The sequence below is a fragment of the Petaurus breviceps genome, unplaced genomic scaffold, assembly GCF_028583685.1.
Source record: "Petaurus breviceps papuanus isolate PSGF00001 unplaced genomic scaffold, PetGlider_PUasm1.0 216, whole genome shotgun sequence".
Classification (NCBI taxonomy): Eukaryota; Metazoa; Chordata; class Mammalia; order Diprotodontia; family Petauridae; genus Petaurus; species Petaurus breviceps.
This window is the reverse complement of record NW_027185867.1, coordinates 7,396,211-7,415,601: the sequence shown is the minus strand read 5'-3', so window position 1 is coordinate 7,415,601 and position 19,391 is coordinate 7,396,211. Positions and strand designations below refer to the sequence as shown.

General features: G+C 38.0%; 2 protein-coding genes across 13 annotated transcripts in view; both read left to right on the top strand.

Moving 5' to 3' along the window:
- The window catches only part of ERC1 (ELKS/RAB6-interacting/CAST family member 1), a 496,604-nt gene that overhangs the window by 300,984 nt on the left and 176,229 nt on the right, over nt 1-19,391 (top strand). The window lies entirely within an intron of this gene.
- Nucleotides 2,071-3,054, top strand: LOC138165924 (small ribosomal subunit protein uS2-like). Its single transcript, XM_069094333.1, has one exon. The coding sequence runs from the start codon at nt 2,089-2,091 to the stop codon at nt 2,974-2,976; it is 888 nt and encodes a 295-aa protein (XP_068950434.1). The 5' UTR covers nt 2,071-2,088; the 3' UTR covers nt 2,977-3,054.

Sequence of the window (19,391 nt, the reverse complement as noted above, 5' to 3'; positions counted from 1 at the left end):
ACCCACTTTTAAGTTCAATATGCATTATTAAGACTAGACATTATTAAGTCTAGATAATCAACAAAACAATAAATCAAGCCCAAATTTGTAAAGATTGACAAATTTTTGAGGTGTAAATGCTCACAGCCAAAATTTTTATTATTGCTTCTGAGCATACCGTTGGATATAACCTACATAAATCAAAACTATTTGGGGTACTCACTTTTTTCAAATGTAAAGGGGTCATGGGAGCAAAAAAGTTGGAGAACTGCTAATTATAGCTATCTTTCTCCTACCTGCTTTTATATCACTATACATATTTCTGCTTACTTCCTTTCTGCCCTAGATTGCATTATTAACCTCTCTGAGCTTCTTTCCCCATTTCTTAAGTGGGAGTTGTGATACTTGAATTACTTACCTTCCAGGGTTGCTTTGAGTTAAATATTTTATAAATGGTAAAATGCTATATAAATTTAGATTGTTATTATATTCAACTTCATATTATAATTTTTGTTTTTATATATTATTCTTACTAGATTTATAAGCTACTTAAGGTCAGGGACTGTCTTATATCTTTCTGTCTCTCTTATAGCTAGCCTAATTTCCCATAGTAATCATTTAAGAAATGTTTAATTAATGAAAGAAATGGAAATTTTCTTTCTTAAAAAATCCTTTAAATTAATATGACATTAAATTTTATTTAAACAAGCTGTCTGGAAAGTTTTTGCTTATTCAAGAAACCAACAGTGAATCAAATAAAAGAATGCTAAATCATATAGGTTAAAGCCTGTTTTACAGAATTACGGAATTTATCGTCAATGCATCTAGATCTTTGGAAAGAGATATCAGATTTGGAGCTGACTTCCAGTACCCTAATTACTCTGTCAGACTAATCCATAGTCACTTGGCTAAACTTTCTTAAGTACTTTTTTTCCCCTTTGTTTGATATTCTTTTACCCAGGGGGAACACATTTTTCAATTAAAAACCTTTCTCTCAGGGCAAACAAAGGAAAATTCCCATTTGTCATTATAGCATTTATTCTTTCAGACTTCTATGAAAATAGGTTTGTTTGTTTTTTTAACTACTTATCTTTGAAACATTTACATAAAATCCACACTTATAGCTTGCTTAATTTGGATAATGATGGTGGTGATGATGATGATGATAAATGGAAAGGTGAAGGAAGAAAGCAGAATGTCTTTAGGTTGTTTATACAACTGAAATCTTTACCAAAACAAAATAAAGATCCCCTGTTGAAATTTTCTTTGTATCATTCTGTCCCATTTGTTACAAGACCATCCTCATGCTCAGATTGTCTCTAAGCCTCTGCTGCCTCCATGTGGCCTCTCTTCAGCATTACTTTCTTATTTAAGACTCCTAGCTGCTCTGCAGAACATTCACCCTCCCTTCACTATGAAGGATTATCTCAACTTTAAAGTGACTCTTCTTTCTCTTCTTCCCCTCCTTGTGGTTTTTAGCTGACTTCCTAATATACTCCTTAATGTCCCCAGTTCCCATCACCACTGGAAATGTAAGGAAACCATAACAATAGTAGCCATAACTCAGATTCTAAGAACTTCATTTGACCTGCATGTATTTCTAAGTCTCATAAGCCAGCTGCAGTGGGGTAAAAGATCATACTGTTTAGAACTGGTCTTTAAAGATCATCTGTCCTAAAGTTCACTGATTTGCACTATGTCAGTCAGTTCATAAACATTGCTTGATTACCTACTATGTGCCAGACAACATTGGGGGACACCAAAAGACAGTTCATGGTCTCCAAGAGCTCACAGTCTAAAGAGGGAGACAGCATGCAAATACCTACATAAGAAATACACACACACACACACACACACACACACACACACACATCCAGTTTATCTTTCTTCCTCTCTCCCTCCACATACATATATGTACACACACTTATGTATGTATATATGTGTATATATAATTGTCTATACATCCTGTATATATGTATATGCATACATATACACACATAGAGAGGATAAATTAGAAATGATCTCACAGCTTTTCCGCACTGCCCCGAGCAGGGTTCCATACGGCGTTGTTCTTGGTTTCCGTCGTAACTTTAAAGGGAAACTTTCACAATGTCCGGAGCCCTAGATGTCCTGCAGATGAAGGAGGAGGATGTCCTCAAGTTCCTGGCTGCAGGAACCTATTTGGGCGGCACCAATCTGGACTTCCAGATGGAACAGTATATCTACAAAAGAAAGAGTGATGGCATCTACATCATTAATTTGAAGAGAACTTGGGAAAAACTTCTGCTGGCGGCTCGTGCCATGGTTGCTATTGAAAACCCAGCCGATGTTAGTGTCATCTCATCCAGGAACACTGGCCAGCGAGCTGTTCTGAAATTTGCTGCTGCCACCGGCGCCACACCTATTGCTGGACGTTTCACACCGGGCACCTTCACTAACCAGATTCAGGCAGCTTTCAGGGAGCCTCGCCTTTTGGTGGTCTCTGATCCTCGGACAGATCACCAGCCTCTGACTGAAGCATCGTATGTTAACCTCCCAACCATTGCCCCATGCAACACAGACTCCCCACTTCGCTATGTGGACATTGCTATTCCATGTAACAACAAGGGAGCTCATTCAGTGGGTCTGATGTGGTGGCTGCTGGCCCGTGAAGTCCTGCGGATGAGTGGTACCATCTCCCGGGAACACCCCTGGGAGGTTATGCCTGATCTTTACTTCTACAGGGATCCAGAGGAGATTGAAAAGGAAGAGCAGGCTGCAGCTGAGAAGGCAGTGACAAAGGAGGAGTTTCAGGGTGAATGGACTGCCCCCGCCCCAGAATTCACTGCTACTCAACCAGAGGTGGCTGATTGGTCTGAGGGAGTACAGGTGCCGTCTGTGCCCATTCAGCAGTTCCCCACCGAAGATTGGAGTGCTCAGCCAGCTACTGAGGACTGGTCTGCAGCTCCTACTGCTCAGGCCACTGAGTGGGTAGGAACTACCACAGAGTGGTCTTAAAACCCAGATGCTCTAATAGTGTCGGAAAAATGATGATTGAAAAATAAACATTGGTTTCTTAACCAAAAAAAAAAAAAATGATCTCACAGAAAAGGCAGTATCAATAAGGGAGAACAGAAAAAAGAGAATATGGTAGGATTTTGACTGAGATTTGAAGGAAACCAAGGAGGTCAGTAGGCAGAGATGAGGAGAGGAGAGAGAAGATCCTGAGCATCAGACAATGCCAGTGAAAATGCTCAGAGTCTAGAGATGGAGGGTCTTATTTAAGGAAAAGGAAGGAAGCCAGTGTCACTGGATCGAAGAGTACTGGGAAAGGGGGGAGGAAGTTAATGAGGAACTTTAACACCCAAAAGAGGACTTTGTATTTAGTATGGGAGACCATAGGGAGGTACCAGGTTTATCGAGGGAGGGTTGGGGGTGCTATGATCACATCTGCACTTCAGGAAGATCACTCTTGACAGCTGAGGGGAGGGTGAACTTGAGTGGGAAAGACTTGTGGCAGGCAGACCAGTAGGCTATTGAAGCAATTCTGACTTGAGGTGATGAGAGCCTACAGTGTCAGGAGAGAGAAGCATATTTGAGAGATGTTACAGATAAAATTGACAGGCCTTAGCAACTGCCTATAAGTAAGGTTGAGGGTGATAGAGAGTGAAGAGCTAAGGATGACACTTTGTGAGCCTGGCTAACTGGAAGGAAGGAAGGTACCCTTCTACCACAGGGAAATAAGGAAGAAGGTTTGGGATGAAAAATAATGAATTATTTTCAACAGGTTGAATTTAAGATGTCTAAAGATATCCACTTTGAGATTTCTAATAGATAGTTGGAGTTGCAAAGCTAGAGGTCAGCAGAGTTGAGAAGAGGGTAGGTAGATGTGAGAATCATCAGCATAGAGATAATAAATGAATCCATGAAAGCTGATGAGATCAACAAGTAAACTTGCCTAGAAAGAGAAGAGAAAAGTGTCTAGGGCAGAACTTTGTAGTACACCTAGGGTTAGTGGACACGAACTGGATTGCAATGAAGTAGACTTTAAAGGTGAAATCAGAGAGGTAAGAGGAGAACCAGGACACTAGTGCCAGCCATTATTCTTAATAGTAGTTATTTATGTCTGTGTGTATAACATAGTATAGTTCTTATACAGCAGTTTGGACATAGTCATATTGAACTAAAGCTAAACTCTTAATATGTGTAAAGCATTATACTGGGCACTGAAAGAAGTACAAAAACATGACTTCCTATCATAAAAGGAGGAAAATAAATGGTGTAGACAATACACAATACAAAATAGAGCGTATTAGGTGCTTCTAGCTGAGGAAAGAGGCTTCAAGGATTCCTGCAGAAGGGATGTCACTTGAGTTGGACCTTGAAGGAAGAATAGATTTTTTTTAACAGGTGGAGGAGATAGAGGGATCAGAAGAGATATTATGTGTGAACAGAGACATAGGAGGAAGAAGGAATTCAAATTATGTGTCTAGAGAACCTGGTAGACCTGTGTATAACAGAATCTTTCATATGTGAAGGTGGTGCAGTAAGTCAGTCATTAGTATATTCATTGTGTGGTATTTTTCCAGTTATGATGGATTTGCACTGATTTATCCATAGTTTTTTACACAGTCCTTTTTTTAACAAATGTGTTGCATCTCTACAACAGCATGCTGACCTTGAGACAGAATAAAACTAGTTGGTCTTTATAGGGATTTGTATGTCTATCTTTTTATGTATATGTGTGTGTTTGTGTATAATCCCTTCCCCTCCAAAGATGTATATATGCATACATGTGATATATGTCTATTTGTAGACATCCATTCACACACACACAGTTTTATACTGTTTTAGTGGCTAGTGCTAGATTCTTTTTTCCTCTTTCCATAGTGGATTGTGAAGAGGATGGAGTCAAGAGAAGAATTTAATTACTTGAGAAAACAATATGTAGCCAGTTATGAAGAGAAAAGAGAATTTAGAGGAATTGTTCTGATTTTTAGTTTTATATTAAAGTTTATATTAGACTTAATATTTAAAAAAATTTATAGCTATAGTTTTGTTCCCTTGTACTTTTTTTTTTTTTTTGCCTTTTTGGAGGGCAATTGGGGTTAAGTAACTTGCCCAAGGTTACATGGCTAGGTTTTTTTGTGTGGGTGTTAATTGTCTGAGGCCAGAACTCCCTTGTACTTTGAAGTAGAGAATAGAATCACAGTTGTTCACTGTGTTGGAAATTTTGAATTTTTGGAATTTATGTTTTCAGAAATAACTATGTATTACTTTTTTAAAGTATTTTATTTTTTCCAATTACAATTAAAGATAGTTTTCAACATTTATTTTTCACAAAATTTTGAGTTCCAAATTTTTCTCCACCCCTCCTCTCCCCCTTTCCCAAGATGGCAGGCAATCTAATATAGATCATACCTGTGCAATTATGTTACATAAATTTCCACATTAGCCATGTTGTGAAAGAAGAATCAGAACAAAAGGGAAAAACCACCAAAAAAAGGTGAAAATAGTATACTTTGATCTGGATTCAGAGTCCATAGTTTTTTCTCTGTATGTGGATAATATTTTCAGTTGTGAGTTTTTTGGAATTGTCTTAAATCTTTGTATTGCTGAGAAGAGCTAAGTCTGTCATAGTTGATCTCCACACAATGTTGCTGTTATGGTTACTTTATAAAATGTTCAGCTCACTTTACTCAGCATCAGTTCATGTAAGTCTAGGTTTTTCTGAAATCTGCCTGCTCATCATTGTATTCCATTACATTCATGTGCCATAGCTTGTTGAGCTGTTCTCCAATTGATGGGCACCCCCTCAATTTCCAATTCTTTGTCACCACAAAAGAGCTGCTTTAAAGAATAATAACTATGTATTTCTTAAATTTTTGCATCCTAGCTTCTTGTACAGAGAAGCCATGGGGAAGATAAACACTCTGCTTTTCATTTCTTTTGTCTGCCTTTAGACATTGTAACCAGAATCAGAAAGTGTAACAAAAGGGATTCCAGGGGAGAGGGAAAGCTTGCATGAACTCTAATAAATGGAGCCTGAAACCAGTGAAATCTTAGCTTTAGCTCATTAGAGGGACCAGTGGGGGACATATGGAGCATCCATAGCATCTACTTAGACTGGATGGGGCTACAGATTGAAACAAAGCCACCTCGGTGACCAAATTGTGTTAGGGTGCCTTTCAAGAGTCCTGATTCCAGCTGTCTCCAACATCCATTTGATTTGTGTGAGGCCCATAGCAGGTGATATAACCAATTCCTAGTTGGGGCTATTGAAGGAAAAGAAGAGAGCAAAGCTGAGGCCAACCTGCATTGGACCACTAAGAAAAGATGCACAAGCCCCAGGATAGGGGCTGGTTCCAAACATCACATTCACAATTGCAGCAGTAGTAGCAGTATCCAGACTACAGAGGGTATAGGACCAAATAGGGCCTGTCCACTCCATCTATGAATAACGTAGTAGATAGAGCCTGTACCTTATAAGGCCCAAAATACCAGTCATGAATCAGATCAAAGATAAGAGCCAAGAGAAGAAAATGGAAACAGTATTTTTTAAAATTCCTGTAAGAGAAGCCCATAAGGTTAATCCTGAACAAGAGAGTAATTACTTTAGACAAGTGCAAATAGAGGCTCAGAGCAAAGAATGGCTTTGTTGTGGTTGGGATAAGTGACCCAAGATATAAATAATGATTTTAGAACTCTTGAGGGGAAAAAATGGAGGAGGAATGTAATAAAAAGTGAAAAGCATTGTCCAAATAATGATGTCTCTGGGGAAAAAAAGGAACAAATAGAACTAAGCAACTTCATAAGAGAATAAGAAATATTAGAATAAAGTCAAAAGACTGAAAAAGATGGAAGAACATGTAAGATGTCAGCTTATCAGAAATAATACCCTGAAAAAAAGGTTAAGGAGAGTTAATTTAAGAATCATCATACTCCCTGAAAACAATGACTAAACAAAAATCTAGGATACCTATTTCAAGAAATTATAAATTTCTTAATCTCATAGAACCACAGAGAAAAATGTAACAGAAAGAATCCAGTGGTCCCCGTCCTGAAAGATACTCCAAGTGGGGAATGCTGAGTTATAGCCAAAATCTAGAATTTTCAGATCAAAGGGGAAAAAATACTTCAAACAACCAGAAAGAAAGAGTTCAAGGACCACATTCAGGATCATGCCAGACTATGTCTCAACTACTATGAAGAAGAAAAAAACTTTGAATATCATATTCTAGAGGCTTAAAACCAACTTACCTTGCAAAACAATATAACTCATGGTGGGGGGTGGGAGGGAATAGCTTTTTAATTACAAGACTTTTAAGCGTTCTTGATGATTTGACCAGACCTAGATAAAATCTTTGAAATATAGAGATGATAGATAAATGAAATCTAAAAAGGTAAGTGCATTTAAGCAATGGGAAAGGGCTAAATTATGAAGTGCTTATGCTGGGGAGAAGACTGAACCCCATAGTCTTCAAGAGTCACAAGGGAACTTAAAAAGACATTCACATGGCTTGGGTATGGTTTTGTTCTGTTTTATTTGAGAGAATAAAGAAAAAGGGAAGGAAGGAAAGAGAAAAAGCACATTGTATCAAGCATAGAAGTCTGGTGCTGAGCACATTCCTCTCATCATTCCCTTTACAAATGAAGTGGGACTAGGGAGCAAAAAGAGGAAAAAGGTATAAGAGGATGAGATGATAGGAATATACCTTGTGAGTGCAAATGGGAATTTAGAATATTAACTCCTTGGGAATAGGTTCTTTCATTTTTATATATGAATTAAGTCATGCAACAAAAGAGGATGGCAGAATCCAATAATATGTTGAATATACATTACTCAGTGTTTCATTTCTCTGGCTTTTTAGTGGCTATTCCTTCTGCCTAGCTTGCACTAATTCCTCACCTCTGCCTCATGGAAACTGGTTTCCTTTCAGTCACAACTCAAGCATTGCCTTCTACACAAAGCCTTTCCTGATCCTGCATAAGGTTTGATGCATAACAAGGTATTCTAAATTTCTGTTGACGTAGTGACTGTCTCCCCACCCTCCCTATCCCATAGCTGATCTGGGCTTGCCTCCCAAAACTACCTTGGATTCATCTTGAATATAGTTATTGAATATTAACTATAAATATTGAATATATGTATATATGTACTTAGTTTGTCCTTTATTCAAATGTAAATTTGTTAAGAACAGGAATCATTTCATCATTGCATCCTCAGTGCTTAGCATGGTACCATGGTACCTACCTTAGCAGGTGCTTCATAAATTCTTGCGCTTGATTGATGAAATATTTCCACATTCAGCTTCCTCTTTGATGGTTTTCTAGCTATGGCAACAATTTACACTGATAGTGTCCTTTCAATTAAACTGAACTCACTCATGACAGCAGCTTTGTAGCTTCATCTGTAAATGATAAGGGATAGTCATGAGAGACACATAATGCTACTTTCCATTGATAAGGCATCTGTGCTTGAGAGCAAGTTCACAGGTCACTGAACACATGTGGATGTTTTATTGTTTTCTTTTTATGAACTATCATGTAGTTTTTCTATGACTTTTATTAAAAATTAGCGCACAGATACCCTTGGCAGATATGATCATCACATGATAGTAATGTGTTTCTTTAGTTTCTGTTTTTTATAAATAAAATAGAGATATGTAGGGGCAGCCAGATAGCACAGCAAGTAAGAGCACCGGCCCCAGTGATGGGACAACCTGGGGATTGAATCCAGGCTCAGGCACTTAGCACCCACCCAGATACACCTGGCCGTGTAACCTTGAGCAAGTTACTTAACCCCAATTGCTTTAAACATTAATTAATTAATTAATTAATTAATTAGATAGAGATATGTGAAACTTTGGGAGAGGAAATTATAAATAATCTCCAGGAGTATTTACTAGAGCAAAATCAAAGTGTATATATATATATATATATATATATATATATGTATATATATATATTGGAATCTGTTCAAATTGTTAAGCACGCAGAAAAAATTATCCCACTTTTATTGTTATCATTATTCTGCCTAGAAGATTAAAAAGAAAATATATATGTGGATATATATATATATATATATGTACACACACTCATAGAAATTGAGATATTTTTATGACTGAGCAGAAAAGTTCCACTACTAAAGGCCCATTGAAGTGCATCTGAGTTCTCAAAGTCAATTCTGATAGAAGATAAATTTTGTTAGATTATACCAAACTGGAAGGATTCTATTTATGAACCCTGTGAAGAATTGGTTTGGTTTTTTTTGATCGGGGATCCAATCTTTCTGTCATCACAGAGGCTTACCACAAGTTTCACCACAAAGGCAATGATTTTTAAATTTTATTTAAAAAACTTTTTTTGCTTTTTTTTTGGAGGGCAATTGGGGTTAAGTGACTTATCCAAGGTCACATGGCTAGGTTTTGTGTGTGTGTGTGTGTTAAGTGTCTGAGGTCGGATTTGAATTCAGGTCCTCCTGACTCCAGGGTCGGTGCTCTATTCACTGCGCCACCTAGCCGCTCCTAAAATTTTTAATATAAATTTAAATTTAAAAAATTTATTTTTGCTATATCAATTCTCAAGAAGCATTTACCAAGGTATTGAATAATCATCATCTGTGTGAGTGGAACAGTCATACTGAGGAAATTCCATGAGCTTGATTTAGTAAAGAATATCGAAGTTGACAAGGCGGCTGAGTGGCGCAGTGAATAGAGCACAGTCCCTTGGAGTCAGGAAGACCTGAGTTGAAATCTGGCCTCAGACACTTAACACAAAAACTAGTTATGTGACCTTGGTCAAGTCATTTAACTCCGGTTGCCCTGCATTCCCCCCTCCAAAAAGCCAAAAAAAAAAATTTGAAGTTGGAATTTAATATGAACTTTTGATCCATGACTTTGTTCAACAAACATTAAGCACCTACTATGAACAAGATGATGGAGAAAAGGCTAGCCATGGAATCTGGAAGACCTGGTCCCAGTCCTATCTCTGACACATAACTTCTCTTTGATCCTGGATAAACCCTTAACTTTTCCGTTTTCCTAGGTAATTTTATGAGACTAAAAGTTACAAATTTTCAGTCTGCATTGTTGGAAAGTTTCTGTGACATTAGAGAATTCCTGACACAGAAGAAATCATAGTTCTCATGTATCCTCACACAATCCTGTTCTCCTAACTCCTCTTTGTACAAAGTATTAGTAACAGGAGCTAGAGATATGCATATAAAAATGAAAGTCTCTACTCTCAAGGAGCTTCTGTTCTAAATTCAAATATATTGAGGTGAAAGAAAACCCTAATAATTTAGGGAGATCAGTGTCTTTCACAGAGGAAGTGCCCCTAGGTAGAAACATTCTTGACTTATGAGTATTTGTGCAGACTTAAGCAGATATCTAGATAAAAGCCTAAGCATTGGGGAACATCTGGAAGTCCAGTATGATTAAGATGAAGTTTGTGAAATAAGTCTGGAAAGGTAGATGAGAGCCAGATTATGGAGGACCTTAAAAACTAGGCTAAAGATTTTTTCCCCTATAGCCAATAGGACCAGTTATAAGTTTCTGAGGAGAACAGTGACATAGACCTGTATCTTAAGAAGATTATTTTGGCAGTTGTCTTGGAGACTAGATTGGGGACAGACTGAAGCGGAGAGAATGATTAGAAAGCTATTGCATGCTTCTAGGTCACATAAGTAACCAGATGGAGAGCTCAACATTTTCTTCTATCCTCATGACTTCCCAAGCTTTACCAAAATAGGAATTATGTGCAAAAGATAAAGCAGTTCAAGCTGTCTCCACAGTCTAAGACACCAGGAACCCAAATAAGGTAAAAATTAAATGAACCACAGCTGAGAAGACTTTTCTCCCTTCCCCTGCTACTCGCAATGCCCTGGCAATAGGACTTCACATGCAGCCCATGGGCTTGCCACATAATTTAATTATATTCCACCCCACCCCCAATGCCATATAAAATCAAAAGGCAGAAGCCTCCTTAGGTAGGGACAGCAATGTGACAGTATTCTGTGCCACAACAGGGCCCAAACAGAGAGCTGAAGAATAGAGGAAACTGGGACAGGACCCAGGGGGTTGCTGTGTGACACTCCACTAAGCCTGAGGTTTTGAACTCAGCATTCAGTAAGGGAAGGTTCTTTCTCTTCATAAGGGACATGGGGCAGAGACCGAGGCTGGTGAACAGTGAATTTTCCCAGGTAGGAGGAGGCTGAAATGGCTTTGAGATTTAGCCCCCAGGAAACCACACTCAAATGGCAAGGACTCAGAAAATAAGAGGTAGGAGAGTGTAAGGGGACAAAAAGACTGAAATCACAAAAAAATAGGGAGAAATAAAGTTCAGTGAAAGACTGCGAGCATAAGCAAATAAACCAACAGGAAAGATATTAATAAAAGAAGAGAACATGGTTTCTGGATCAGATAAAAGACTCCAAACTTTTGTTAATAAATATTGCAAGATAAAGGAAAATTAATCAGCACCTGATGAGGCAGATGACACTATTGTTTGTCCTTTTGTTTTCAGAGGACCAGTGGCATCATGGGGTGATATCCTGACTTGTGCATGAATTGGATGTAAGTTAGAGTTGCATAGTCTTCAGTCTCGCTGTCTCCTCCAGAGTCACTAAAGCCCAGTGGCAAGACAAAAGTCAGGATGAGTGGTGATGACCCAGAATGCAGTGAATGACCTTGACATTTTCGATGTCTGACCAAACTTTAAGGACTCCACAGGGCCTGCTCCAGCTGCCTTCATGGCCCCTGGAACAGATTATTTTCATTGACCCATCTCACCAGGGGAAGTCTTCACATGCTTGGGGTAGACATCCCCCTAACTCACCAATAATGGTTTGAAGCCTCTCAGTTACCCTCAGCCTGGTTTAGCCTGTCTGCCAAGATAGTTTTACCAGGATGTGGCTGCAGTATGTGCTGTAGCTTTTTGGAGCCATGGGTGAGAGTTGGGTGAGAAATAAACACTAAAGGTAGATGAGCAGCCCTGAAAAGGGGCTCAGCAAACTTTCACACCAGAGGTTCTAGTCCTCCTTAAACACCCCGACACTCCAAAGAGGTTTAGTGGGTCTCAAAGAGTCAGACATGACTGCACAACTGAACAGCAACATAGGGTATTCCAGTCTTTATATTTGTCAAGTTCACAGCCTAGCACGATGCTTAGCAGGCAACAGGTGTTTAATGAATACTTGCCAATTGATTGATAGGACAATGTAGATTCCTAAGAAATTATAGAATCACAACAGGATGTCCCTGAATGGTTTAAAAGAAAAATAAGAATTATGAAAGCAGAATTTATGACCTGCTGTGCAGAAATAATTGATTGAATTTTTAAAAGCTTGAATCTTTCTTGACAAGTCCCAGCAAAGACGCAAAAGAATAACTGTTTAGGAATGCAGCTGCATAGAACCAAAGGATTATCTGGCAGAAGAAAAGCAAAAAACAGTACCTTTAAAAGAAAATATCATCCACACAGAAGCAAAATATATTGATCTCAAAGACAGAATGCATCAAGTTAAAAAAATCAGAACACCAAAAAGTAAGAAACCAGACAGGGGTGGGGAACCTTTGGCCTTGAGGCCACATGTGGCCCTTTAGGTCCTCAAGTGTGGCCTTTTGACTAAATCCAAACTTCACAGAACAAATCCTTTTATTAAGGGTGGGCAGGCTGCCAGGTCAGAGAGACTTTGTGCTGGTGGGAATTTCAAGGTGTGTACTGACCAATCACTGATTGTGTCCCCTGCAAGTTTCTGCTTAGGGAATACCTAACCTTTGGCCATGTGGTGTCCCTTTGAAATCTGAGGCTTTATCTGAGATCTTTGCTGTACAACTTGTGATGGTGGGATGGTACTTCATCAGCCCTCCATGTGTCCTGATCAGCCAAAACATGGTGTAAAATAAAGGGTTCAATTCTAAATTGTTACTTGGGTCTTGCTCACGTTTTCTGGGTACAACAGTATAACCTATATTAGATTGTTTGCTATCTTGGGGAGGAAGGAAGGGGATGAGAGAAAAATTTGGAACTCAAAAACTTACAGAAATGAGTGTTGAAAACTAAATATGTAATTGGAGAAAAAAATATTATTAAATGCAAAGAAAAAAAAAGAACTGACTTTTTTTCCTCCATAATTGGCTCTTTTTGTGACTATTTAAACTTTTGCTGTGTTGACTGAGAAAGTTAATGAAGGTCACTATTTAAAGGGGGTAGTTACTTGGCTGGTCCTTTATCTAGCAAATAACTATAACTATCTTATAATTCATTCTGGTTTGATTGAGGAACTTCTTTAGCCCTTTAGAGGAAGAAATAATTCTCTTGAAATGTAAATGGATCTCCTTTACAGTGGCCCTTAATATTTATGATTCTGTGTGCTAAGATTCTATGTCTGTGTCTCTAAGAGAGACTCTTTTTGCCTGGCTTTCCACTAGCTGGATTCTACATTCCTTTCTAAATTGAAGTCCTAATAATTTCTAATGTCTTCAGGTATTTTCCTGCTTCTTTATATTAAGCAAGCCTGGAAAAGTACTTCTTCCAGATCTTAGCTTGTTGAATTTTTTTCTTATTTAATACTCGAGTGCCATCTCTTTCCTGATTTCTTCCCTGATCCTTACCCCCCAAAATGATCCTTTCTTCAACAAATAATCAGTTCTTAGAAACTTTTTGCCTTTTTCATTCTATTTTGACCATGAGATCATGATTTTTACACACACACACGTATTCTTTACACAGTGTTTTGAGACTTTGCAAAGTGCAAATATTATAAAATACTATTTCATTTTATCCTCAAAACCACCTTGGGAGGTGAGGGGCTATTACTATCCCAAAGATCAAGAAAGTGAGACTGACAGAGGTTAAGTGATTTGCCCAGGGTCACACAGCTAAATATGTCTGAGAAGGGATTTGAACCAAAGCTTCAGATCTACAATGCCTAGATGTTTTCTGAAAAATTAATAGTTTAATATTGAGCTTCAGTGCTGCACTGCCCCAGTTAAAAACATCTTTAATTTCTTTTAATCCTTTTTATTTTCTGACAGATTAAACCACATCCGTTCTCTTAAAAATCATAGAATTCCATTGCTCTGTGGATCAATTTACCCTTTTACTTCCTTCACTACAGCTAATTTCTTAACTTTATGCTTCTCTGCTTTTCAGTCATGTTTCATGTTGTAGATGTACTTAGTATGGTTTTTTTCCTTTTTTCTCTACTGAATTTGTCTTTTTGCTAATAAATTAGTTCGATTTTCTGTGAATTCGCTTGGAACCTACCATATCTAAATACACCACCCTTGGTGCTGAGATGATAATGACTTTCTTTTGAGTTCTAAGCTTGGCCTAAGCTTTTTTTTTTTTAAATAAAATTTCTCCATTTCCTTACAGAATATTTACTACTGAGTGATCAGAAGTGAAATGTCTAGGTTTATAGACACAATTTTTCTTTTTGCCAAATAAAGTGCTTTCCAGTTTGCTTTGTTATTTGAGATCCCCTGACTGCATAGCGTGCTGTTATCATTTGATTCCTTCTAATGCCTTGTTGGTGACTGCCTATTATTTACTGGACAATTAAATTCTGCCAAAGCATTCAGATTAGCACACTGTGTTCAGGTAAGTCAAACCTTTAATGTCCAAAAAAAAAAAGCCTTTTTTTTTTCCTCAAAAGAATTTTATTTGTTTTAACCTTAAGTTACTTTCTTTCCACAAGGCTATTTATCTTCTTTCTTCAAAGCTTTTTTCTAAGAATTAAGCTTCTTTCTCCAAGTTAAAGAGAAGAAAAAATCAAAAGGACATACTTGCAGGACAGGAATCTTAAATCCAAACTGCAAGGTGTAAAAAATGCTCCAGAACATTTTTTCCTTATCCATTAAGAAGGAAAAAAACAACAACTAACTTTTAAAACTGCCTTTCAATTCTATTAGGATTTATTACCTTTTTATTGTTGGAAAAAGTGTGTATTTTTGTAGGTTTGTGTTTATGTACATTCTAGGCACTGTACTAAGCACTGGAGATACAAAGAATGCCCTCCAAAGTTCTTGCTTTCAAGGATCTTGAATTCTAAGGGGACAGGGAATGGCAAGGAGGACAGAGGGAGTGAAAACAACAATGTACAAACAAAATATATACACAGAAAAAATGGGGGTAATCTCAGAGGGAAATCACGAGCCTTAAGGGAAGTGGGAAAGGCTTCTTAGTGAGTGGGATTTTATCTGAGACTTGAAGGAAACCAAGAAAGGAAATAGAGGTGAGGAAGGAGAGAGATCCAGGCATAGGAAACAGCCAGTGGACATACCCTGAGGAGGCCATGGTCAAGAAGGTCAGTATCACTGTATTGTAGATTGTGTGGAGGGTAAGATGTAAAAACCCTGGAGGAAAGGGCCAGGTTATGAATGGCTTTAAAAGAAGACTGGAAGTAATAGGGAATCACACTGGATTTTACTGAACAGAGAGAGTGATGAAGGCAAATGTTTTACCAGAGAATGGTTCTTCACCTGCCTTTCAAGTGTGTTGCAGAATTGATTTAATCAGTTTTATAGGTTAGAAAGCTTTAGGATATGAGTCTTTGACATGCCAAAGTAGTCATCTACTTTAAAATAAAAAGAGATCCAACTTGTTTCTACCCAGGAAAGAGAACAGATCATCCATGAAGCATGGATTGTAGGGCTGTCAGCATCCTCACTGAACTCTGAAAACTCAGAATCGTTCTCCCTTTGTTTTGCCCTACAGTTGAGTGGGAGAGGGCCTTGTTTTCCAAGGTTTGGAATTCTGATAACTGTAAATAAATAGCTTCCTTCTGTGGAGGCCATACTAGTAGAGAAATTTAGATATATTTCTATGAATTTTTGAAACCTAATCTTTCAATTGAAAAAGTCAAATGTTGTGTTAAGTATTATAATAGGTCGTCTTTATGAACCCTTGTTACTTTTCACCGCCAGTTTGGAGGACCAGACTAAAAATCAAAGCTGCTGAGTCTTTGCACCTTCGGAAGGCAGGTTTCCTGCGAGCAAGGGCGGCCTCTGCTCTTCTTTGTAGTCCCAGTGCTAGCAGAGCACCTGGCACACAGGAGCGCTTCATAAATGCTAATTGACTGACTGGCTGTACTTTAGGACAGTCACTTTGATAGCTGAATTGAGGATGGACCAAAAGGAGGGAAATACTTAAAGCAGTTAGGACAACCAGAAAGCTATTACAGTATTCCACCCATGAGGCCTGAGCAAGAGTGCTAGTAGTGTATGAGGAGAAAAAGGAATGTATAGGAGAGATGCTATGAAGTAGAATGAGAGAGATAACACATATCATTGTGGTTCATTGCTCTTATTCCAGGTAAAACGAGTAAATAACCATTAAAGACAGGGGAGAAAAATCAAATACTTTAAAAAAAATTTTTTTTAAAGCAATTGGGGTTAAGTAACGTGCTCAAGGTTACACGGCCAGTTATTTCTGGGTGTGGTGCTAAGTATCAGAGCCCAGATTCGATCCCAGGTCATCCCGACTCTGGGGCCAGTGCTCTTACTCACTGCACCACCTGGCTGCCCCTAAGCAACTGGGGTTAAGTAACTTGCTCAAGGTTGCACAGCCAGGTGTTTCTGGGTGTGGTGCTAAGTGTCTGAGTCTGGATTCGATCCCAGGTCATCCCAACTCTGGGGCTGGTGCTCTTACTCGCTGTGCTATCTGGCCTCCCCTAATCAAATACTTTTTGCTACTTGGATTTTTTATCAATTTACTTTGAGTTTTTTCTTCAGGGAAAAAAAAAAACAACAGAAAAAATGAAATACATGACATGCCTATCATTCAGTGCCATTAAATCCTCTCAGAGATCCTGACCTCACTAGAGCTTTTGTCTGATGCTATTAGAGCTTTTTGGTTGTGAGAAAAATAATTTTTAAATTATTCACTAGGAAACAACACTGTAATCAATAGAATAGGGGAATGCTGGAAAAGGAAGAGGGAATAATAGTCTTCTTACTTGTACTCATTTTTTTCTTTCTTATTCCCACTCCATGCACACACACATAGACACTCCTTCTTTTGTCAATTACCATCAGTTCAACTCTGATTATAGCCTGTCATCATTTTAATTTTACTATTAATAACAGACCCAGTATCATGGGCTCAAAGATTCTTTTGGATTCTCAAGGGGGTTTTGTGTTCCATTTGCCTTTCATATATGTCAAAAGACTTTTCCTCAAGTTTCTGAGATTTACCCAAAAGGGGAAGGGAACAAAAGGGGGTGGATAAACTTTCCTGAAATCCAAATGCCACAGCAGAGCAACTTTACAGACATCTTGGTTCTATTAGGATTTTCAGGTCAAAGGGCAACCAGGACTGGTCTGGAAGTTTAAAGAACTGGGGTGGGCTAAATGGACAAGTTTAATGGCTTCCAATTAGATTTCTGTTACCATCAACCCGTTATTCATAATGAGCCTGTTAGTCATTCACTAGAGAGTTCGTTATCACTTTGGAAAGGTTCTGTGTTCACATTTTTGAATGTGTTTTATTGTTTGTGGAGAAAACAGACAGCAAGAGTATTTTGGGAGGAAGGACATGGAAGTTTATTTTGTGCCTAATCTAACTCAGGCCAACCTAGTGATGCAGACTCAGAGACACTAGCTTCCTTGCTGCTCTTTGCAGACAACATGTTGTCTCCTCATTCCATTAATTTTTACTGAATGCCCCTCATGCCTGAGATTCTCTTCTTCCTCATCTTCACCGCTAGCTTTCCTTGTATTCTTTTTAAGTCTCAACTAAAATCCCACCTTATGAATCTTAATATTAATATCAGTGCCTTCTCTTTAAGATTTCCTCCATTTGATCCCTTCCGTATCTTGTTTATATGTAGTCATTTGCATGTTGTCTCACTCTTTAGACTGAACACCTTGACAGCAGGAACTGCCATCTATCCCTAGCTCATAGCATATTGCCTAGCAAATGATGGGTGGTTAATAAATGCCTGTAGACTGAGAAATGAAATACTTCTTTATCATAAAATGCAGTAAAATGACATTACTTTATTACCAAGGTTAAAATATACTTGTTTAGATAAAATAGCTATATCCCTCTACCTCTGCATTCACAACAGCAACTGGTCACTCTAGGTCAAGAAGGTATCTTGAAAGACATTGAGAATTCTGCTAAAATCTCAGTAAGAATTCTGCTAAAATTTCCAACCACACATCCCCATAGACTAGATCTTCCATGCCTCCTGTGGCAAGGAAACCAAAGAGCCTCCCTCACGCCCATTTAAGGCCCAGCCCAGCCTAGATAAAATGAGTGCTATTATTGTCACACAGTTCTTACTTATTTGGGACTTGTGACATCTTTTATATGAGTTGTTCCTCAGGGATATATGGGAAACCAAATTACCTCTAACAAATTTTCCTTGGCTGCATAAATCTTTAAAAAATGCCTGTTTTGGGTAGGCTCCTTTTAGTTATTCATCTTTTTTAGATTTCATCTCCCTCAAAATATTTGCAGTGTCAATATTTGCTTTGTCAGAATTTTTACCTTCCAGATTGTCAAGTTCATAGCATCAACTGAAGAGTTGTTACTTTTGTTTATTGTTTCATTTTGACACAGCAGACATCTAACATCATCCAAACAACTCATAAAGTACAGTTAAACTAAGTGATTACAAGTAGTAATATGAGAGACTTTTAGTTCCTCAGTAACAGAATGGAAAGATGTATTTGCAGTTATCATTGTTGTAACATATCTTATGTAATTCCAAGTTTTCTGACAAAATAGTTAGACTAATTTCACAACTTAATCACTCTGTTAGACCTTCTTTTTTGCTAACTCGTTTCCTTAATCTATCTCCTTTTTGCCTGTCAGCTTTTCTTTACCGAGGTTTCTTTTTTTCCCCCTTCTTGTTGTTCTTTTACTTTGTTTTGTACATTTCTTGATATTTTGAGTGATTGAGGAAAGCTGACCATAGATGTAACCATTTACTGAAATTCTAGGCTTTTGTTACTTTTAGAGAAGGCAGCAGTTGAAATAGGTGCATCTACATAGTGAATAGACCACAGGCCCTGGAGTCAGGAGGACCTGAGTTCAAAACTGGCCTCAGACACTTAACACAAAAACTAGCCATGTGACCTTGGGCAAGTCACTTAACTCCAATTGCCCTCCAAAAAAAAAGTGTGCATCTATCAATCAGTTGTATTGTCTTCCTGAAAATTCTATCTCCCTCTGAAAATCCAAGTATTCTTTCATCCTACAAAAAGTTACCAGTATTGATTGATTATAATGTGTTGTCTTTCCCCATTAATATCATATGAACACATCTGTCAAATAACTGTGACTATGAGACCTTTATCAGAGAAACTTGCTGCAAAGACTTTTTTTCTCATTTCCTGTTTCTCCTAATTTTAGATGCATTGGGTTTTTCTGTGCAAAATCTTTTGATTTGACATAATTAAAGATTTTCATTTTTCCTC